This window comes from Capricornis sumatraensis, chromosome 12 (genome assembly GCF_032405125.1).
Source record: "Capricornis sumatraensis isolate serow.1 chromosome 12, serow.2, whole genome shotgun sequence".
Taxonomy (NCBI): Eukaryota; Metazoa; Chordata; class Mammalia; order Artiodactyla; family Bovidae; genus Capricornis; species Capricornis sumatraensis.
In genome coordinates, this window is record NC_091080.1 from 26,370,701 (window position 1) to 26,389,123 (window position 18,423).

Sequence of the window (18,423 nt, forward strand, 5' to 3'; positions counted from 1 at the left end):
GGGCCACACAGCACCTGCTGCAATTATCACTCGGTTCTGCCATTGCCCTGAGAAAGCAGCTATAAACAAAACAAAAAAACACACAGCTTTATCTGTAAAATCAGAAGTCTGGTGGCATTTGGTTACAGGTCCTGGCTTGGGGACTCTGAGGATAGAAGGGAAAATGCAGAGAAAAATCAGGCAGTGGCTTCCAGTTCCAGCTCTCCACACACCAGCTGTGTCTCTACAGTAAAATTTCCTCATCCTAGGAATTAGGATAGTCATTTTATTAGGAAACTGAAGGAGCTAAGGAATGTAGAAGCACTGTAAATGTGTAGCTCCTATGCCAACAAAAGGAACTGTTTCTTACAGCCTCAGGAAACGCAGGCAGGCTCAGCTGTGCTTCCCTCCCATTTAATCTAAGAAAGGAAATCCCCCGCTACTGCCATTTGAGATGCAGCAGGTCCTGGAAAATGCCTCATAATGGCAAACGCCTGTTCTGCCCATTGCTGCCCCTACACCAAAGAAAGAACCAGATCACTCGGGGACTTCTTTTCCTTAAGCCCGTGTAATGAATCCCCTCGCCAGGTTTAAGACAGATGGCCAAAAAAACGGAGTGGTTTTTTAAAGGTACTTAGATTGCTAGGGTCACTGTTTTTGGACAAAAGGGGCTGGTATGTTTGTTTTCTTTCTGGGACAAAGGATAATTTTATTTACTTTTCTTTACAGATGTCCTTTGATGTGGACCATGTTTTAAAAGTCTGTATTGAATTTGCTACAATACTGCTTCTGTTTTATGTTGTTGTTGTTGTTGTTTTTAAGCTGAGAGGCATGTGGGATCTTAGCTTCCTGAGCATGGATTTAACCTGCTCCCTCTGTACTGGAAAGTTGTAACCACTGAACCACCAGGGAAGTCCCAGAAAGGATAATTTTAAATTGCAAAACAAATTCTTGCACAGGAACACAAAAAGTTATTTGGGGCAGGGGTACCCTAGGCCCTTGGAGAAAGCAATGGCACCCCAACTCCAGTACTCTTGCCTGGAAAATCCCATGGACGGAGGAGCCTGGTGGGCTGCAGTCCATGGGGTCGCTAGGAGTCGGACACGACTGAGCGACTTCACTTTTACTTTTCACTTTCATGCATTGGAGAAGGCAATGGAAACCCACTCCAGTGATCTTGCCTGGAGAATCCCAGGGACGGGGGAGCCTGGTGGGCTGCTGTCTATGGGGTCGCACAGAGTCAGACACGACTGAAGCGACGCAGCAGCAGCAGCAGCAGCTCACTAGGCCCTAAAGATCATCTTCTCTTTATAACTTGTTGTGGTGGTCGTCTGTGGGAAAGAAGACTTTCAATTTTCTCTCTTTTCTTCTCACCCTCCCATGAGACAATCAAGTAGGAGACTAACTTCTCAGTTTTCAACCACTAAATTTGTAAGTCACTTTTTTCCTGAGAACTGCCCAGGCAGGTGAGCGAAAAAGAAAAAAAAAAGGCCTGCAATCAGACTGAGCTACTGAGCACGCATGCCATCAGACTGTGCTATGTTGCTCAAACTTTGGTTCTTATCTCCAAGTTAGCTCATTGAAAAGATTGTCCAGAATCTGCTTATTCTTAAATTGTATGTTAAAGATTGTCACCATCTTTGAGTTTTCAAAAGTTTCGTAGAACAAATAAACCTCATATCTTAGGAAAGGGAGAGGGACTGGTTTCTGCTAATGAGAAATAAATATACATGAGTGTACACACACACACAGGCAGCTTTTAAATTGCTTTGAAATAAAAAACTTCCTTGACAATTTGAACTAGGATTCCAACAAAAATACAATTTAATGCTAAGTGTGAATATAGAATAATTAATATTTAAAATTAACTAAGCATGCCACAAATCATAATAACAAGAATAGCTTAATTTATTGACTCGAGTGGCATCTGGCATGGGTTACTTGGGTTTCAGAATTTGGGCATTTTAGAAATATGTGCCTGACCTTAGAGCAATGGGAGACTTGGTTTTAATTGGAAAAAAGTTTTGGCCTGTTTGGAGGAACTGTGGTTCCTGTTTTTAAACCTTACTATTTTTCTAGTCACACCCTGTCCAGGTAAATCTAACAGGTGAGGTGTGTTCCTCTTCCATAGGAGCACTGGTGTGAAGCGGGGCTCATTCTCTAGGGACCACCTTCCACCCTCAGGCTAAATGCTGAGCGCTTCTGGTGCTCTAAGATGACAGCTGACACTGATTATTGACTGAGTTCTCCTGCAGACTCAGGAGAAAGGGAATTCTTGACTCCATCAGTTGTGACCCTCCCAGTGGCTGGGCTAAAGACGTTAGGAACTGAGCTGGTGCCCTGGCTGGTGAGCATCCTGGAAAACCGGTAGCCTTTTCCTCATGAGGAACACTCAGCCTCAGCCCCAAGCAAGAGCAGGTGTGAGATCAGACAGGAAGGGTGGAAGTCCAAACTAGAGTTACCTGCATCAGCAGAAGCTGTCAGCTGGGAAGGCTTGAAAAAAGCCCTGCCATCCTCAGGACATGGGGGACCGGATACAGTCTTGGAGCTGGTGATGAGAGACATGTGAGGACAGTGTCTTGGGAGCACTGCCCGTTCTTCCTTCGAGGTAACAGCGGAGTCACTGCCATTGCCAGCTGCGCCCCGGGCAGAGGAGCTGCCCACGGAGTCCACGGTGCCCTTCGACAGTGATGTCTCCACCACGGAGTCCCCAAGAGACAAGGGTGAAGCTCCCAAGGGAGATTTGGACGCAGTGTGGCTCTCTCTGTTCCCCACTGGGAGCACCTGGGGGGACGCGTCCTGCAGCTGTTGCTGCGCACATGGTGGGTTAATCCAGGCAGCTCTGTGCCTTGTGAACCTGATGTCTGATGGGCAGGAGGGGTGCTCAGTGTCCAGGAGGCTGGGCAAGCTGTCAGTGTCGCCTGGGTCATCGCTGACCCCTTCCCAGGGGTCCACAGGTGAGTCCTGCCGGCCCGAAGACTGTGACACCATCTTCAGGGCTCAGGGCTAGTGTGAATTCCCTTGTGCTGTTGGACTGGACCTTGAACTCACCACATGGCCCGCTGGAGGGCTGGAGAGCTTATCTGCAATGAGTGAGAATCATTTACCATAAACAAGGGCTCAATCATATTTTTTAACTCCACATTCTTATGAGGAAGCAAAGAAACTTCATGTTTCAACAGAGTCTGGACTTTTCCCTATACAACAGAGTAAACTCCACTTAGATTTAAAAGTAAAATATTAATAAATAAGTTGACCATAAAACTAGCAGCAAATGTAAGGGATATGACACTGAGATAGGAAAGGGGTTTCAAAGCAAAAAATAATTCTTTTTATGAAGAAGCACAAGCTGGAATCAAGATTGCCAGGAGAAATATCAATAATCTCAGATATGCAGATAACACCACCCTTATGGCAGAAAGTGAAGAGGAACTAAAAAGACTCTTGATGAAAGTGAAAGAGGAGAGTGAAAAAGTTGGCTTAAAGCTCAACATTCAGAAAACGAAGATCAAGGCATCTGGTCCCATCACTTCATGGGAAATAGATGGGGAAACAGTGGAAACAGTGTCAGACTTTATTTTTGGGGGCTCCAAAATCACTGCAGATGGTGACTGCAGCCATGAAATTAAAAGACGCTTACTCCTTGGAAGAAAAGTTATGACCAACCTAGATAGCATAGTGAAAAGCAGAGACATTACTTTGCCAACAAAGGTCCATCTAGTCAAAGCTATGGTTTTTCCTGTGGTCATGTATGGATATGAGAGTTGGACTGTGAAGAAAGCTGAGCGCTGAAAAATTGATGCTTTTGAACTGTGGTGTTGGAGAAGACTCTTGAGAGTCCCCTTGGACTGCAAGGAGATCCAACCAGTTCATTCTAAAGGAGATCAGGCCTGGGTGTTCATTGGAAGGGCTGATACTAAAGCTGAAACTCCAGTACTTTGGCCACCTCATGTGAAGAGTTGACTCATTGGAAAAGACCCTGATGCTGGGAGGGATTGGGGGCAGGAGGAGAAGGGGACGACAGAGGATGAGATGGCTGGATGGCATCACTGACTTGATGGACATGAGTCTGCGTGAACTCCGGGAGTTGGTGATGGACAGGGAGGCCTGGCGTGCTGCGATTCATGGGTTGCAAACAGTCACACACGACTGAGCAACTGAACTGAAAGTCGTATAAGGATACTGCTGATAAAAAACTAAAACAGCAAAATGTAAAACATCCCATGCATTATTTCAAAATTAAATGTCAAACCCAAAATGGGAATGCTGCCTAGGAGTAAAGACATGTTTTTATAGCTTTTTAAATTATTATTATTGGGGTATAATTGCTTTACAATGTTGTATCTGCTGTACAAAAGAAGTCAATCAGCTATAAGGATACATATATCCCCTCCCTCTTGGCTATTCCAACCCCCACCCCACCCTTCTAGGTCATCACAGAGCACTGAGCTGAGCTGCCTGCACTTTAGTAGGTTCCCACTAGCTATCTATTTTACATATGGTAGTATATGTATGTTTCTGCTTTTTCTTTAGTTTGTGGTCATATTTCAACAAACTGGACCCATGGCATGTGAAACTGAGGGCAACCAACAGCACTAAAAACTTGGTTTTGTATAACTTTACATGAGCTTATGAAACTTACTTAGATTATAAAAGCAATAAAAATTCATGATTTGCTTACAATATCTAAAGAACACACTGTGATCTAGATGCTGTCTTTAAAACGGTCCACTTGCTTTTAGCTCCATTGTTAGCATTAGTAAATTAGGCAATGATTACAATGTTGAGAGCAAGCGACATAGACGAGAAGCACTCTCGTCACTAATTACAGCCTAGCACGTATGTTTTCCTAACACTCTCCCACTGTCCCTCACATTGTAAAGCTCAGCCTTCAACAGTCACTGCGAGATTGGCAAGGGAAGGTTTAGCAGTGAAGGTGTCTGCTTGGACACTGAGCCTAAAGGAAGGGTGAAGTCCATGGGTACACTTCAACGAGCGAGGCTCTGGACCTCATAAAGTTCCAGGGCTTTAAACATCATCTTTATGTATACAGGTGACTCCCACATAGACCTGTATTCCTGATCTCCCCTGAACTCCAGAAGAGTGTATCCTACTGCTTATTTGACATCTGTCTAGGGGCATCACACCTGATATATCCAAAGAAACACTGATTTCTGCACCCCCACAACGCGCCCCAATCTGCTTCTTCCTGGTTTTCCCCATCTCAGGAAACATACCCGCCCCCAGTTGCTGAAGTCTCAAATCTAGGAGTCATCATGACCCTATCTTCCAGAGCTCTCCATCTTTAACCCACCAGCAAGCTTATTCCTGAACTTCCCCGGTAGCTCAGAGGTAAAGAATCTGCCTGCCGATGCAGGAGACGCAGGAGACTTAGGTTCAATCTCTGGGTGGGGAAGATCCCTGGAGGAGGAAATGGCAACCCACTCCAGTATTCTTGCCTAGGAAATCCCATGGACAGAGGAGCCTGGCAGGTTACAGTCCATGGGGTCACAAAGAGTCAGACGTGACTGAGCACAACAACGGGCTTACATCTATAGCTACCAGCTGGTCTAAGTCACCATTTTCCCAATGGTCTCCCTGATTCTTCTCACCTGCTTATAATCAAGTTATTCAGAGATATCTTTTATAAATCCAAATCAATCCCCTATCTGACCCTGTCAACTACAAATTGGCACTTGCCGTCTACCTCTACAAGGATTAAACATGTGCCGCTGAAGCTACTGATGTTCAACACCCCCTGAAGGGGTTCAGGGTGGAGAGCAGAAATGAGGCACCCTGTGCTCCCGGGGATGAGCAGGACTGGCAGGATAGGTCTTCAGATAGTTAGATATTTTCAGGAGCTGATTTTACGAGCCAACTCGAATATCTCCTCATATCTAGAAATGCCCTAAAACCCTTCATGGTGATGACTCTTCCTCGTGACTAGCAGAAAGCAGCACGAGACTAGCAGAAAACTTTTGGGAAAATATGTGCTTGATTGCACATACTCTCCCATCACTAAAATCACATATATACTGAGCTTCCCCCTGCCTCTCTGGAGCAGTTTCTCAGAGCTATCTGAGGTGCTGTCTCCCAGGCGAGACCCCTCATTTCACCTCAAATAAAACTTAACTGACAGGCTTCCCTGGTGGCTCAGTAGTAAAGAATCCGCCTGCCAATGCAGAAGACACAAGTTCGATCCCTAGTCTGGGAAGATCCCACCTGCTGAGGAGCAACTAAGCCTGTGCGCCACAACCACTGAGCTGGTGCTCTACAGCCCAGGAACTCAACTACTGAGCCCATGGGCCGCAACTAGAGAAAAGCCTGTGCAGCAACCAAGACCCAGCACAGCCAAATATATATATATATATATAAATAAAATTATATAATTACAAATTATATCAATAATTATATTAATAATTATATAATTATATAAATATAAATAAAATTATATAAAATAAAACAACTTGTAACTCTCACATTGTGCATTTTTTAAAAGTTAACAACTCCCACCCCATCATAGCTTCCCATTAAATCCCGAATAAAATCCAAAATCGTTACCTTGTTCCCCACGCACGACAGCAGACTTCTCTGGCCTGTCCACCCTCTGTCAGTCCCAGCTACGAAGCAAGCTCTTGACTCCCGCAAGCTCTTGTTCACCTTCTGTTCTTGTCCCTCTGTTTGGGCCGCTCTCCCCTCAAATGACCACACGTCTGACACCTTCCTGTTTTATACACTCCTGGGTTTATGAATGACTTCCTCAAACAAGTCTTTCCTAACCACCTCTCTTCACACAGCGCCCTGGTTACACCTTATCACACCACTTTGCTTAATCTTCAGCACAGCAGCTCTCACTTCCGGCTGCTTCCTGTCATCCTTGGCCACCGCTCCACCCCCGACTAGAAGCTCCAGGAAAGCAGGGGCCTTGTCTCAGAGTGGCCGATGGGGGCTCAATAAGAGCTACAGACTGAACGAACAAATCAACAAAGTGAACGTAGAGTTACAGGCTAGAGAAAAGGCTTCTGTGACTGATACACCTGCTCGACTGTCATGGCAGACCTTCTCATCAGAGATGAAAGTGAGCCCCTGATTCCTAAAGATACGAAATTTTTCTCACCCAATGCTTACAAATAGACCCAAAAAGGCAATGTGAAAATCGTTCTAAAAAATCTGTGGGTTTTCTTGATTTGGGGGTCTTCCATTCTAGGTCACAGCATTGGGAGTGATGCAGAAGACACGTTCAGTCTCTAAGTCGTGTCCGACTCTTTGTGACCGCGTGGACTGTAGCCCGCCAGGCTCCTCTGTCCATAGCATTTCCCAGGCAAGGATACAGGAGTGGCTCGCCATTTCTTTCTCCAGGAGATCTTTCCAGACCAGGAATTAAACCCACGTCTCCTGCATTGGCAGACAGATTCTTTACCACTGAGCTACCAAGGAAGACTGATGCCGGAGACAGGCAGACAGACATATATATGTGTGTGTGTGTGTGTACACCGACTCAACAGACATGAGTCTCTGTAAACTCCGGGAGCTGGTGATGGACAGGGAGGCCTGGCGTGCTGCAGTCCATGGAGTCGCAAAGAGTCGGACACGACTGAGCGACTGGCCTGGACTGAACGTGTATATATATGCCATCTTGAGAACACAAGCTCCAGATCACCAGTCACAAAATATCACAGGATTTGGCGATAAACTGCCAGCTCTCACTATCTGAAGTGTTTCATCTTCCTTCTCCCGAGCTCAAATCCCACCTGTGCCCCAATTTCTCTCTGTCACACATCTTCTCCTCTCCAGTAATTTCAAGTGTTATAATTACAAAAAAAAAAAGCCCACCATGACTATGGTTTTATAAAATGCCCCAAACACAGAAGTCTAGAGTAAAAAGTGAGGCCTTCTCATCACACCAAGCCCCACCAACCCCAATTCTGTCCCAGAAATAACACTGTCAACCATTTTATTCCTTCCAGATCATCTATGAATTAACACACACATGTCAGATCAGAAGACATGGCATGTTTTCTTTTTTATACATGTGATCACATGGGACATATGCTAAATATACTTTCTTTTTCTCTCAATAATGTGTCTTGAGGGTACATACCCTTTTTTTTAACTATCTTAGCACTTTTAGGGTATAAATGTATCAACATTTCTTAGTCATATTCCTATTAATGAAAGTTTATCTTCAGTTTTTTACTATAATAAAATATATAGCAATGAACATCCTCGTATTGTTTTTGTTGATTTTCTTTTACTGTATCTTTTCTTTTACTACTTCTAATTTTAGTTCTGAGCCCATGGCCTATGATAATCTTACTATTTCCCAAAGAATGAAGCTATGTAAGTCATGTTGTATTCTCATATTTCTACACATCATATTTAGTTTTCTGTGTGAGAGACAACTACAGCTGAGAAATCATATGGTAATAGCGTGATCCCTGTGTTTTTATAAACAGATTAAAGTTAATAATTCAAAGAGAATGATGTTATTTATGAGCCTCTCAGATATGGAAACAACTGCACTGAGCAAAAACAGACTTTCTTATAAAAAGTCATTTTCAGAAGCAGGTGCTTGTACTACTTCCTTCTAGAAAGATGTTCTTGTTTCACACAAAGAGCCTGCAGATCTTGGCTCTGCCAGGTTATAAAATAAGAACATTTTAGAGCGGGAATAGAACCACAGAAATTCAAGCTATATCTAAGGTCACAGCTGGGGAGTGGCAGGGAAAGGATGGCAAGCCAGGCTGAACACTCATTAAGGAGCAGAAGTTTCCCTGAGAGGCACATGGACACAGAGGGTACAGCAATGATTGGAAACAAAGTCCAGTTGCTGGTGAGAAGATATCATCTCCATCTCTTGATCTTTGGGGCAAAGATGATTTGTGAGCTATCAAGAAATGGTTGCTGGTTATGTTGCTTATTGCCACACTGCTTACAATCTGTTATTCAACTAAACAGATATTTATTGACCATATACTACATGACTGGCATTGTTTTTGTTTTGGTAGCACGAGGGTAACAGTGGTGACTAAGATAAGCTTCCTGCCTTCCAGTAGCCTGCATACTGGCAGAGGGGGGACATGGACTAAACACATACGTTGATACCTCTCAGGTACTGACTGGCAGTAGACAATCTGAATCTAAGGAATGACTAGCATCTTCTCCAAGTCCTTCCCACTGTCATAGATGAGCTCCTTTGGATCAGAGATGCTTATGTGCAAAGATAAAAATCAATCTCCAACCACATATTAAAGGAAGAGAAATTTAGTTGCAAAGCTTACTGTCATTTCTACTGGGATTTTCCTTTTGAGAGCAAACACAGGCCAGATTACTAGTTAACACATGGGCACCAGCAAAGGCCCTAGACAGGGAAGAGACTCCAGGACTTCCCCCACCCACCCTAAATCATTCTGGAAGGTCCCTGTGCACTGGACTCAGTGGTCCCACGGAGCATGACTGCATCACTAGGGCCACTGCTGGGGTACCACATCCACTCCAAAGATGCAACCTTTGCAAGAGGGGAAGATGACTCATTGTGAGCCACCATGACCTCTAGAGTGACCTCACAAAAGCCTAGTAGACCACGTTGTTAGTTACTCAGTTGTGTCCGACTCTCTGCAACCCCATGGACTGTAGCCCACCAGGTTCCTCTGTCCATGGGATTCTCCAGGCAAGAATGTGGAGTGGGTCGCCATTCCCTTCACCAGGGGATCTTCCAAACCCAGGGGTGGAACCCAGTCTTCTACATTGCAAGCAGACTCTTTACCATCTGAGCCACCAGGGAGGCCCAAGCAGCCAGCATTTTGATGGTAGATAAACAACTTTAGCAGCTAATACCCCTAACAATCTTAAAGATACTCGATGAATAGGCACAGTATGTCAGGTTTAGGATTTGGGGTTTTCTCTGCCTCAGCACTAACTAGTACCTGAATACACTGCTGGGAGCATCAGAGAAAAGGCTCATCTTAAATGTTATCTTCTCAGATAGGCCTCCCTGGTTACCCTATAAATAATGGCAACTGCCCCTCCCTAATAGCTCCTCTCCCCCTTGGCAACTCTATTTTTTTTTTCTCCTTACTCCTCACCACTAATCATCATTTTGTTTAACCTCAATGACTAACACCCACTAGAATGTAAAATCTTTGAGGGCAGTTTTTATTTATTTATTTGGCTGCGCCGGGTTTTAGTGGCAGCACATAGGATCTTCGACCTTTGTTGGGGCGTGTAGGACCTAGTTCCCTTGTATTGGGAATGCAGTCTTAGCCATTAGGGAAGTCCCCAGGTTGTTGGGTTTTTTTAATTGGAGAAGCATTGCTTTACAATGCTGTGTTAGTTTCTGCTGTACAATGAATGAATCAGCTATGTAATTTTTATTTTGATCACTGCTCTGCCCCTGGTATCTAGAACAGGGGCACAAAATAGATAGGTGCCCAATGAATACATTGAGTGTATGAATAAAAGAATGAACAAACTCACCAACAGTACCTAAGCATGGTTATGTTGGCTATTTCTGTTGCCTGAGAAAGGAATCCAAGAACAGGCATCACTCAGTAGAAGAAACTGGAGATCACGACCTCAAATGGCTGCCAACAATTTCTTTAGAACAGAGGATGCTAGAGAAGAGAAATTGCACACAGGAGTTGAGCGTCAAAGGTCACATTCATTCCTTGCAGCTTTGTGGTGTCTTAGTGAGCATGCCCAGTAGGAGACAGAGGCAAGCAGAGACTGAACCGATCTTGAGCCACGGCACGTGAGCCCTTTGGTTAAGACAGTTCCCCAGAACCTCTTCCCATCTCTCTGTATCCACTTCCCTTCGTGTTTTGACTTTAAACAAAGGCTCATATCCCCCCAGGGCATCTGCAGACTCCAGCGATCACAGCTCATCCAGAAATCATCAAGATGCCCAATAAGGAGACTTCCTGGCTTCCGTGTCAGGGGCCAGGAACCCGAGTCAACTGCAGTTTGCAGACAGCTGCACCTCCACTGCGCATGCGCTGCATTCTCAAGAGGACAGCACAGGGAAGAAGCAGTACCAGCCTGCAGGGGTGGCTGGTGGCGCCACTGGACTCCTCTCTGGGCAGCTTAACCTTGGCAGTGACCCTTACTCGTGAAGTCATTTGTCAGAAGAACACAGAGGAAGGACAGAAAGCAGGGTGGGGTGGGAAGGGGAAGACCCAGGCAGGGCAGAGGTCAAGGAGCTCCAGATATTTCCCTAAGAAGACTTCAGGGTTGCCCAAGATGCACGAATGACTGACTTCCCCTGTGGTCACGGCACACGTCACACTTAACACTCTCATTCTGCACAATGAACATTTATGATATCTCAGGTGTTCTTAGGGCAGTCTTGGAACTGAAATGCAGCCCATCAAGGGTCTCACCCAAAGTCTATTAGCAATCAGCAGAAGCAGAACAAAAATAAAAATCTGACACCTGATGCAAAGCTCCTTCCCCTGGTATTTACGTGTTCCACGTGGGCTGAAATTAGCAGGATATTTTCAGTTTCCTTAGCAAAGTAATTTTAAGAATTTCCCCATCAGATGTGTCACAAAGCATGGGATTAAGAACCACACAGCTGCATATATTTGATCCCATGCCTTTAGAACAGTTGTTCCCAGAATTTTATATGACTTCCTGTTTGAAAAAACATCTTTGCATTTACATCTCCAGTATAAGACTTTTATTTATAAATCTTACATATGCACAGATATTCTAATACACTGTATAATTATAAAGCATTATTGAAACAGATCCAAGAGCATAGGATTTTGTTCTCGCTTTCCAATGAATCATCTTGTACCCTAAAGGTGCATAACTTCCACTTTAGGGACCACTGCTCAAGGTATGCTTTACTCAAAATCTTACATACAAAAATCAATAACAAAAAAAGACTTACACATGAATATAATTAGATAATTAAATAAGACTTAGAAAAATATTAATATAAAAATTTACCCAAAGTAAGGCTAGGTATCTGTACTTGAAAGATGGCTTTAGACCATCTTGCTTAGACCAAATATTGGGTTGGAAAAATCCAGATGAACTTTTTGGCCAATTCAATAAAGTGGGGAGCCATATTAGAAAACAGTTTGACAGATTTTCAAAAGGTTCAACATACAGTTACCATTTGGGCAAGCAATCCCACTCCTGGCTACATATCCAAGAGAAACCAAAGTTTATGTTAACATAAAAACTTACATGTAAATATTCTTAAATTGAGATATATTTGAGCTTAACGGGTACAGCATAATGATTTGATTTACATACATCATGAAGCCATTATCACAGTAAGTTTAGTGAACATCCATCCTCTCATAAAGTTACAAAATTAAAGAAAGAGAAAGAAATATTTTTCCTTGTGATGAGAACGCTCAGGAGTCGCTCTCTTGATGACGTTCACACATAACACACAGCAGTGTAAGTTATATTCATCCTGTTATACATTACAACTCTAGTACTTATTTATCTTAGAGCTGGAAGTATATACCTTCGACGGCTTTTATCCAGTTTTCCCTCCCCGCCCCCTCCACTGTCATCACTGGCAACCAAATGTCTGATGTCCTCTTTTAAAATGTGTCTTTGGAGTATAGCTGACCTACAACACTGCGCTAGTTCCCGTTACACAACACAGTGATTTGTTATTTCTATACACACATGAATGTTAATGGCAGCATTGCTCAGAACAGTTATAAAGTAGAAACAACCTAAATGTCCATCGATCAATGAATAAAGGATGCTACTCTGGCCACCTGATGTGAAGAGCCAGTTCAGTGGAAAAGACCCTGATGGTCGGAAAGATTGAGGGCAGGGGGAGAAGGGGACAACAGAGGATGAGATGGCTGGATGGCATTACCGACTCAATGGACATCAGTTTGACCAAACTCTGGGAGATGGTGAAGGACAAGGAAGCCTGGCATGCTGTAGTCCATGGGGTCGCAAAGAGTTGAACACAACTGAGCAACTGGACAGACAAACAGCCATACAGTGTAACATCGTTCAGCCACCGTAAGAAGGGAAGTACTAATACATGCTACAATATGAGTGAGCCCTGAAAACACCCTACTAAGTGAAAGAAGACATTGACAAAAAATATTTCTTATTTCTTTATGAATAAACGAAATTGTCCAGAATAGGCAAACCCATAGAGACAGAAAGTACATTAGCAGTTCCTTTGGGGGATGGGAAGATAGGGGTGACAGGTAAAAATACCTTTCTGGGGTTCTAAATGTTTTCAAATCAACTATGCTAATGCTGTCACATATCTGTGAAGATAGGAAAACCACTGGATTGTACACTTCCAATGGGTGAATGTATGTGATGTCAATTCTATCTGCATCTCAATAATGCTGTTGGAAAAAATGAAATGGGCCACAGCCATCTCCCTTCCGAAAGGTCTAGAAAGAGATGCTGTTATTCTGTGGACCACGGGCATCAAAGGAGCATGAGCTGAGAGTCAGGCTGAGAACAGTGGAACTGAAAGTTACAAGGGGAAACAGAGACTAGACAAAGGCAGCAGGAATAAATGTGCCGAAAGTTAGTATGGAGAAGGGAGAGAGCAAGAAGAAGTGAGAATGCCACGACTGAACTATGCGGGAAAAAACCCCAAAGGCCGGTAACGACAAGGCCACCGGCGCGATGGATGAGTTCCGGGGCACTGCTTGTCTGCACTGAGGGTTCCAGGTGCCCACCCTTCTCTTCACACCAGCACGGCAGGGGAGCTTCTACTGGTCCCAATTTATATTCTATTGGCCGGCAAAGTCAGAGAGGTTAGGTATCATGGTCGTGTTCGGTTAAGTGCCTATCTTTCAGAAACATATACAGAAGGATTCAGAATTGACAGAATTTATTGAATGTGCTTTAAAATAATACAGCGGGAAGGTCCAGGGAGGGATATGGATGAAACACGATGGGCCACACCGATCACTGTTGAAGATGGGAGGAGGGCACGTGGACTGTTCTCTCTATTTAATGTTTGAAATTTTCCATAAGACAATCCCCAAGTTAAAAACAACCAACCAACCTTCAACATGTGCCATGTCTTTCTGTGTACCCGAGTTGCCAGTCTTTCCTCCTTACCTATCACTTCTACAACCTATGCCTCTATAGCCCTCTGCACCCTACACCCTTCTACCCTCCTCTTCCCACCCCCATCCTGATCTTATTCAAGTTTACCTTTGGATTGAGACATTCCCCATCATCCTTTTAAAAGCTGCATCCCTCCAAGTGTACACGCTCCCCATTTACTGACCTACTGTGTTCCACAGCACGTAGCCTCTGATTGCTTACCCATCAGCAGTCATTCATTACTAACTCTTGGAGGGCGTTTACTATATGCCTGACATGGTTCTAAGCTTTCTAAACACACACACACACTCTCGATCCTCCTAACAACCTATGAGGTAGATATGACCACACCATCTTTATTTTACAGAAGAGAAACTGAGGCACAGTCAACGGAGCCAGTTTCCCACCCAGGCTAGTCTTGCTCCAAGTCCACACTCTTATCCACAACAGCACAGGGGTGAAGGGAAGACCTTTAAATCTCATGGACTTAACCATCTCTCCAGAAGATCCTCAGTCACCAAGCATGGAGCAGCTGCTGGGAGCCCGGTAACATCGGTAACACTGACATGGTGACCTCCCCCAGCCCAAATCTCCATACAGACCAGAATCAAAATTAACAGTGAGAACCCCAGCCCCAGAAAAAGATTTTATATAGGTCATAGACAGTTCAAATGATTTGACAATTGAACCATATTGTTTAAAGTACCCTTGGGACTTCCCTGGTTGCTCAGTGGTTAAGACTTCACCTTCCAATGCAGGAGATGTGGGTTCATCCCTGGTTGGGGAGCTAAAATCCCACATGCCTCCAGGCCAAAAAAACAAAACATAAAACAGAAACAATACTGTAACAAATTCAATAAAGACTTTAAAAAACGGTCCACATTAAAAAAAAAAAAAGCAAACCTAAAAAAAAAATGCCCTTAAAAGTAAGTATATTCAGAAGTTCAAGTTTCTTCACCTACCAGATTTAAAGTGGCCATCCTCAATTTCCAAACAAAGAGAGAACACAGGAGTAATTTACATATACTTTCAGGACTTAGTTGTTCTCTGACCCACTATAGCTTGTTGGAATAAAAGAATGTAGAAGAATATAAGGATAAAAAAACAAAACCCTCCACCCTCCAATTTTCATCACCTGAAATCAACCACAGAAAAGCATGAGTTGGCCCTAGGTGCCATTCAATGTTCCCTGCCAGAAAACGTTTGAGGTCTAATTTGCATTTATCTCTTTTAATGACGGTAATGCTAAGGATCTAAGAAAAGAAACTAAAGACTTTTTTAAAAACAATTTTCAAACATAATTGCTGGGCGAATCACACCATGTGTAGTTTTTACTTATTTGCCATCTGCCAGTCATTTGTTACAGCTGACAAAAACAGGACTCTGAAACTTCCCTTTATACCCTGAGAAGTATTTCTCTCCAGTTCACACTCCATGTTCCAGTGAGAAATAAAGCATTCACTCAAAATGGGATTATTAGCACGGTTTTGTGCATGAGAAAAGTGAGGATCAGAAAAAGGAAGTAAAGACCACACAGCAGGGCTTCCCTGCTGGCTCAGTGGTATAGAATCCCCCTGCCAATGCTGCAGACACAGGTTCGACCCCTGATCTGGGAAGATGCCACAAGCCCCGAAGCAACTAGGTAGGCCCATGGGCCGCAACTATTGAGCCCAAGGGCCACAACTATGAAAGCCAGTGAGCCCTAGAGCCCATGCTCCGGCAACAAAAGAAGCCACCACAACGAGAACCTACGCACCGCATTGAAGAGCCATCCCGGGGAGCAGCAATGAAGACCCAGCACAGCCAAAAAAAATAAAATAAAATAAACACCACACAGGAATTTGGCAACTAGTTCAGCATCCTGGATGCCTGCTCCAAAGCCTTCAGTCTCTCTCACCCTGGCTGGGAGAAAACCCAGTGCAGATGCTAAGAAGAAGAAAAAAAAAAAGTACCAATCAAATATAATTGTTATGCCAATCGAAGAGAAATTCCTCATTGCTCACTGTGTGACTTTGGGCAAGGCACTCAGCCTCTCTGTGCTTCAGTTTCTTTACAGATGGTTGTGAGAACTAAATGGATTGTAATACGCATATCTGAGTCTGGCACACAACAGTCTAAAAGTTGGCTTTATTATCACCGTCAGGGTTATTTTATAAGATTTACAGTTCTGTGTAAGACAGTCTCAGTTGTATTTCCCAAACTCTTAAATGAGTCATCTTTCAACTCCTTTTAGTTAAAATGCAAAAGCCAATCAGAGGTCCTATTTGGTATCATAAAAAGATAAAATATGACAGAAGGGCTCTAGTATTGCTCACGTTTATAATCTCTGGAAGGCTGGACATGCTTATCTAAAAAGGACTGCTTAAATTTTAACAGTAAGGCAACCAACCAACCATGCAAATCTCTCCTTTCAGTATTAGAAATAGGAATCTAAAATTAGTAATAAGAGAAACTGTTCAGATTCCTCCCTGCTATTATCGTGTGCTGTGTGTGACTTGTGTAGGAAACATTTCCAGAGCTCCTATCTTCCTCTGAAGATGTTCGAATTAAAATGCTTATTCTTGGATATCTACCCTTGGCTCTGACAGAATTTTCCCCTGTCAGAAAACAAGAACTCCGACTTCAGAAAATGTTTTTGGAGCTAACTGATCTCCCAGAAAACATGCCCAATCAAATCTAACCCCTCAGGGGTTTCTCTGGTGGCTCAGTGGTAAAGAATCTCCCAGCCAATGAGGGAGGCTGGATGGATCCCTGATGGGGGAAGATCCCACATGCCACGTGGCAACTAAGTCCAGCGGGCCACAGCTACTGAGTCTGTGCTCTAGAGCCCCGTGTCCTGCAACAAGACAAGTCACTGCAATGAGAAGCCCCCAAACGCAGCTAAAATAAGCAAAGAGTAGCCCCGACTTGCTGCAATTAAAGAAAGTTTGCACACAGGAAGACCCGCGCAAAGCCACAAATAAATAAAATTTTTAAAAAACCTCCAAGTCCCCCTCACCCAGCCTCCACAACGACTTTCAACTTTCCTCAACTCTCCGAGAACCGCCCCCACTTTGTACACGTCCTAAAGGAGTTGATGAAACAAGCAAAGTTCCCATGCCCTGACGTCACACTCTGTTGGGCAGAGTAACTGGCTCTGCGCCATGAAGAGGAATTGCAACAAGAGATTGAGAAATCGACACATCTCACCCCGGCAGGTAACCAGGAAAACTCCCGCGCTGCTGAGAAAGTCCTTATCATCGCTACAAGAAAGGTTCGGTTAGGGGCCAGGAAGGTGTGGTCTGCAATGCTAAATTTGTAGAAACCACAGGTGATGCTTTTCAAAACACCACCCTCCCTCTGTTATCTTCCAAACCACCCAGGGAGGTGGAGCACCTCCGATCCTCCCACGTCTCACGCGAGCAAACTGAAGTTCAACGAGGTTTCCTGACTTGTCGAGATCCCCCTGCTATTATTCGACTTCAGGACAGGGTCCAAGACACCCAAGTAGGCTGAACCCCAGTCCTTTGCACTTTCGCCTGCAAGCCTATTTAAAGATCCTTTCAAATTGCACTGTAGTAACACAGGGCAGCGCTTGATCATCCCCTTTCCTTTGGGTCTTCATTCCCACTGAGGCTAAACGACCCCTCTTCGGAAGGTTCTCTACATTCCCCAAGCTGGCAGGATCAACTCCGCAGGAGATCGGTAGCAAACCTCCCGCGCGGTCACCCGGCAGGCGGGGTGAGGGTGAAACGCAGCTGGCGCGTCCCCGCCGCAACCTCAGCAGGTGGATCCCACACCTGGCGCTCGGCCGAAGAGAAGCCCGGTGTGCCGCTTTCGGGCTCTCACCTACTTCGGTTAAGCCGCAGAAAGTGGCTGTGCCAGTAGTTTGTTGGGGTGTGTTGGGGAGGTGGTCCTCTGGGGGGCCCTCGCCATGTGGGTAGGCGCTTTTGTGGAACCGAGAAAAGCCACTCGGCGTCCGGGACCGCTTCAGGCTCTGCGCTCACGGAAGAGTCGCTCTGCGCCCTCGGTGCCTGGCGGTCCGGCTCCTGCGCCCCTCCGGACCCAAGCCGAGCACAGGGTCGCCCACCACCCCGCACCCCATCCCTCTGCAGGTCAACTCCGCAAAGATCTCCCGGGGTCGGGGGCACTCAGCACTGCCCTGACCTATCTTGGGGTCCCCCTCCCGCGCACTCTCCGCTCTGCGCACGCCTCTCTGGCACCCCGTCCCACCACCCTCCTCGCCCTCCCCCGCCTCCCGCGGCCCTTGCATCCCCGGCCCGGTTCCGCTCACCTCAGCGGTGGAAAAGCCAGCTGGGCTCCGCGCGTCGGCTCCTCTACGGGCCCGGCTCCGAGCGGCGTGGCGAGGTCACTGCGCCCCCCAGCGACCGAGAGAGGGGGCGA

The 18,423-nt window shown here is 45.1% G+C and overlaps 1 protein-coding gene across 2 annotated transcripts in view; it reads right to left on the bottom strand.

Moving 5' to 3' along the window:
- The window catches only part of RUBCNL (rubicon like autophagy enhancer), a 39,573-nt gene that overhangs the window by 20,539 nt on the left and 611 nt on the right, over positions 1-18,423 (bottom strand). Inside the window, exons 1-2 of one of the 2 annotated variants that reach the window (XM_068984308.1) lie at positions 6,541-6,662; positions 2,442-3,062 (exon numbers count right to left, since the gene is read on the bottom strand). In XM_068984308.1, coding sequence (XP_068840409.1) covers positions 2,442-2,970 — 529 coding nt within the window. In that variant the 5' untranslated portion in view covers positions 2,971-3,062; positions 6,541-6,662. Of the gene's footprint in view, positions 1-2,441; positions 3,063-6,540; positions 6,663-18,423 lie in introns of those variants that run through there. The other variant, XM_068984309.1, reaches the window with a different exon arrangement.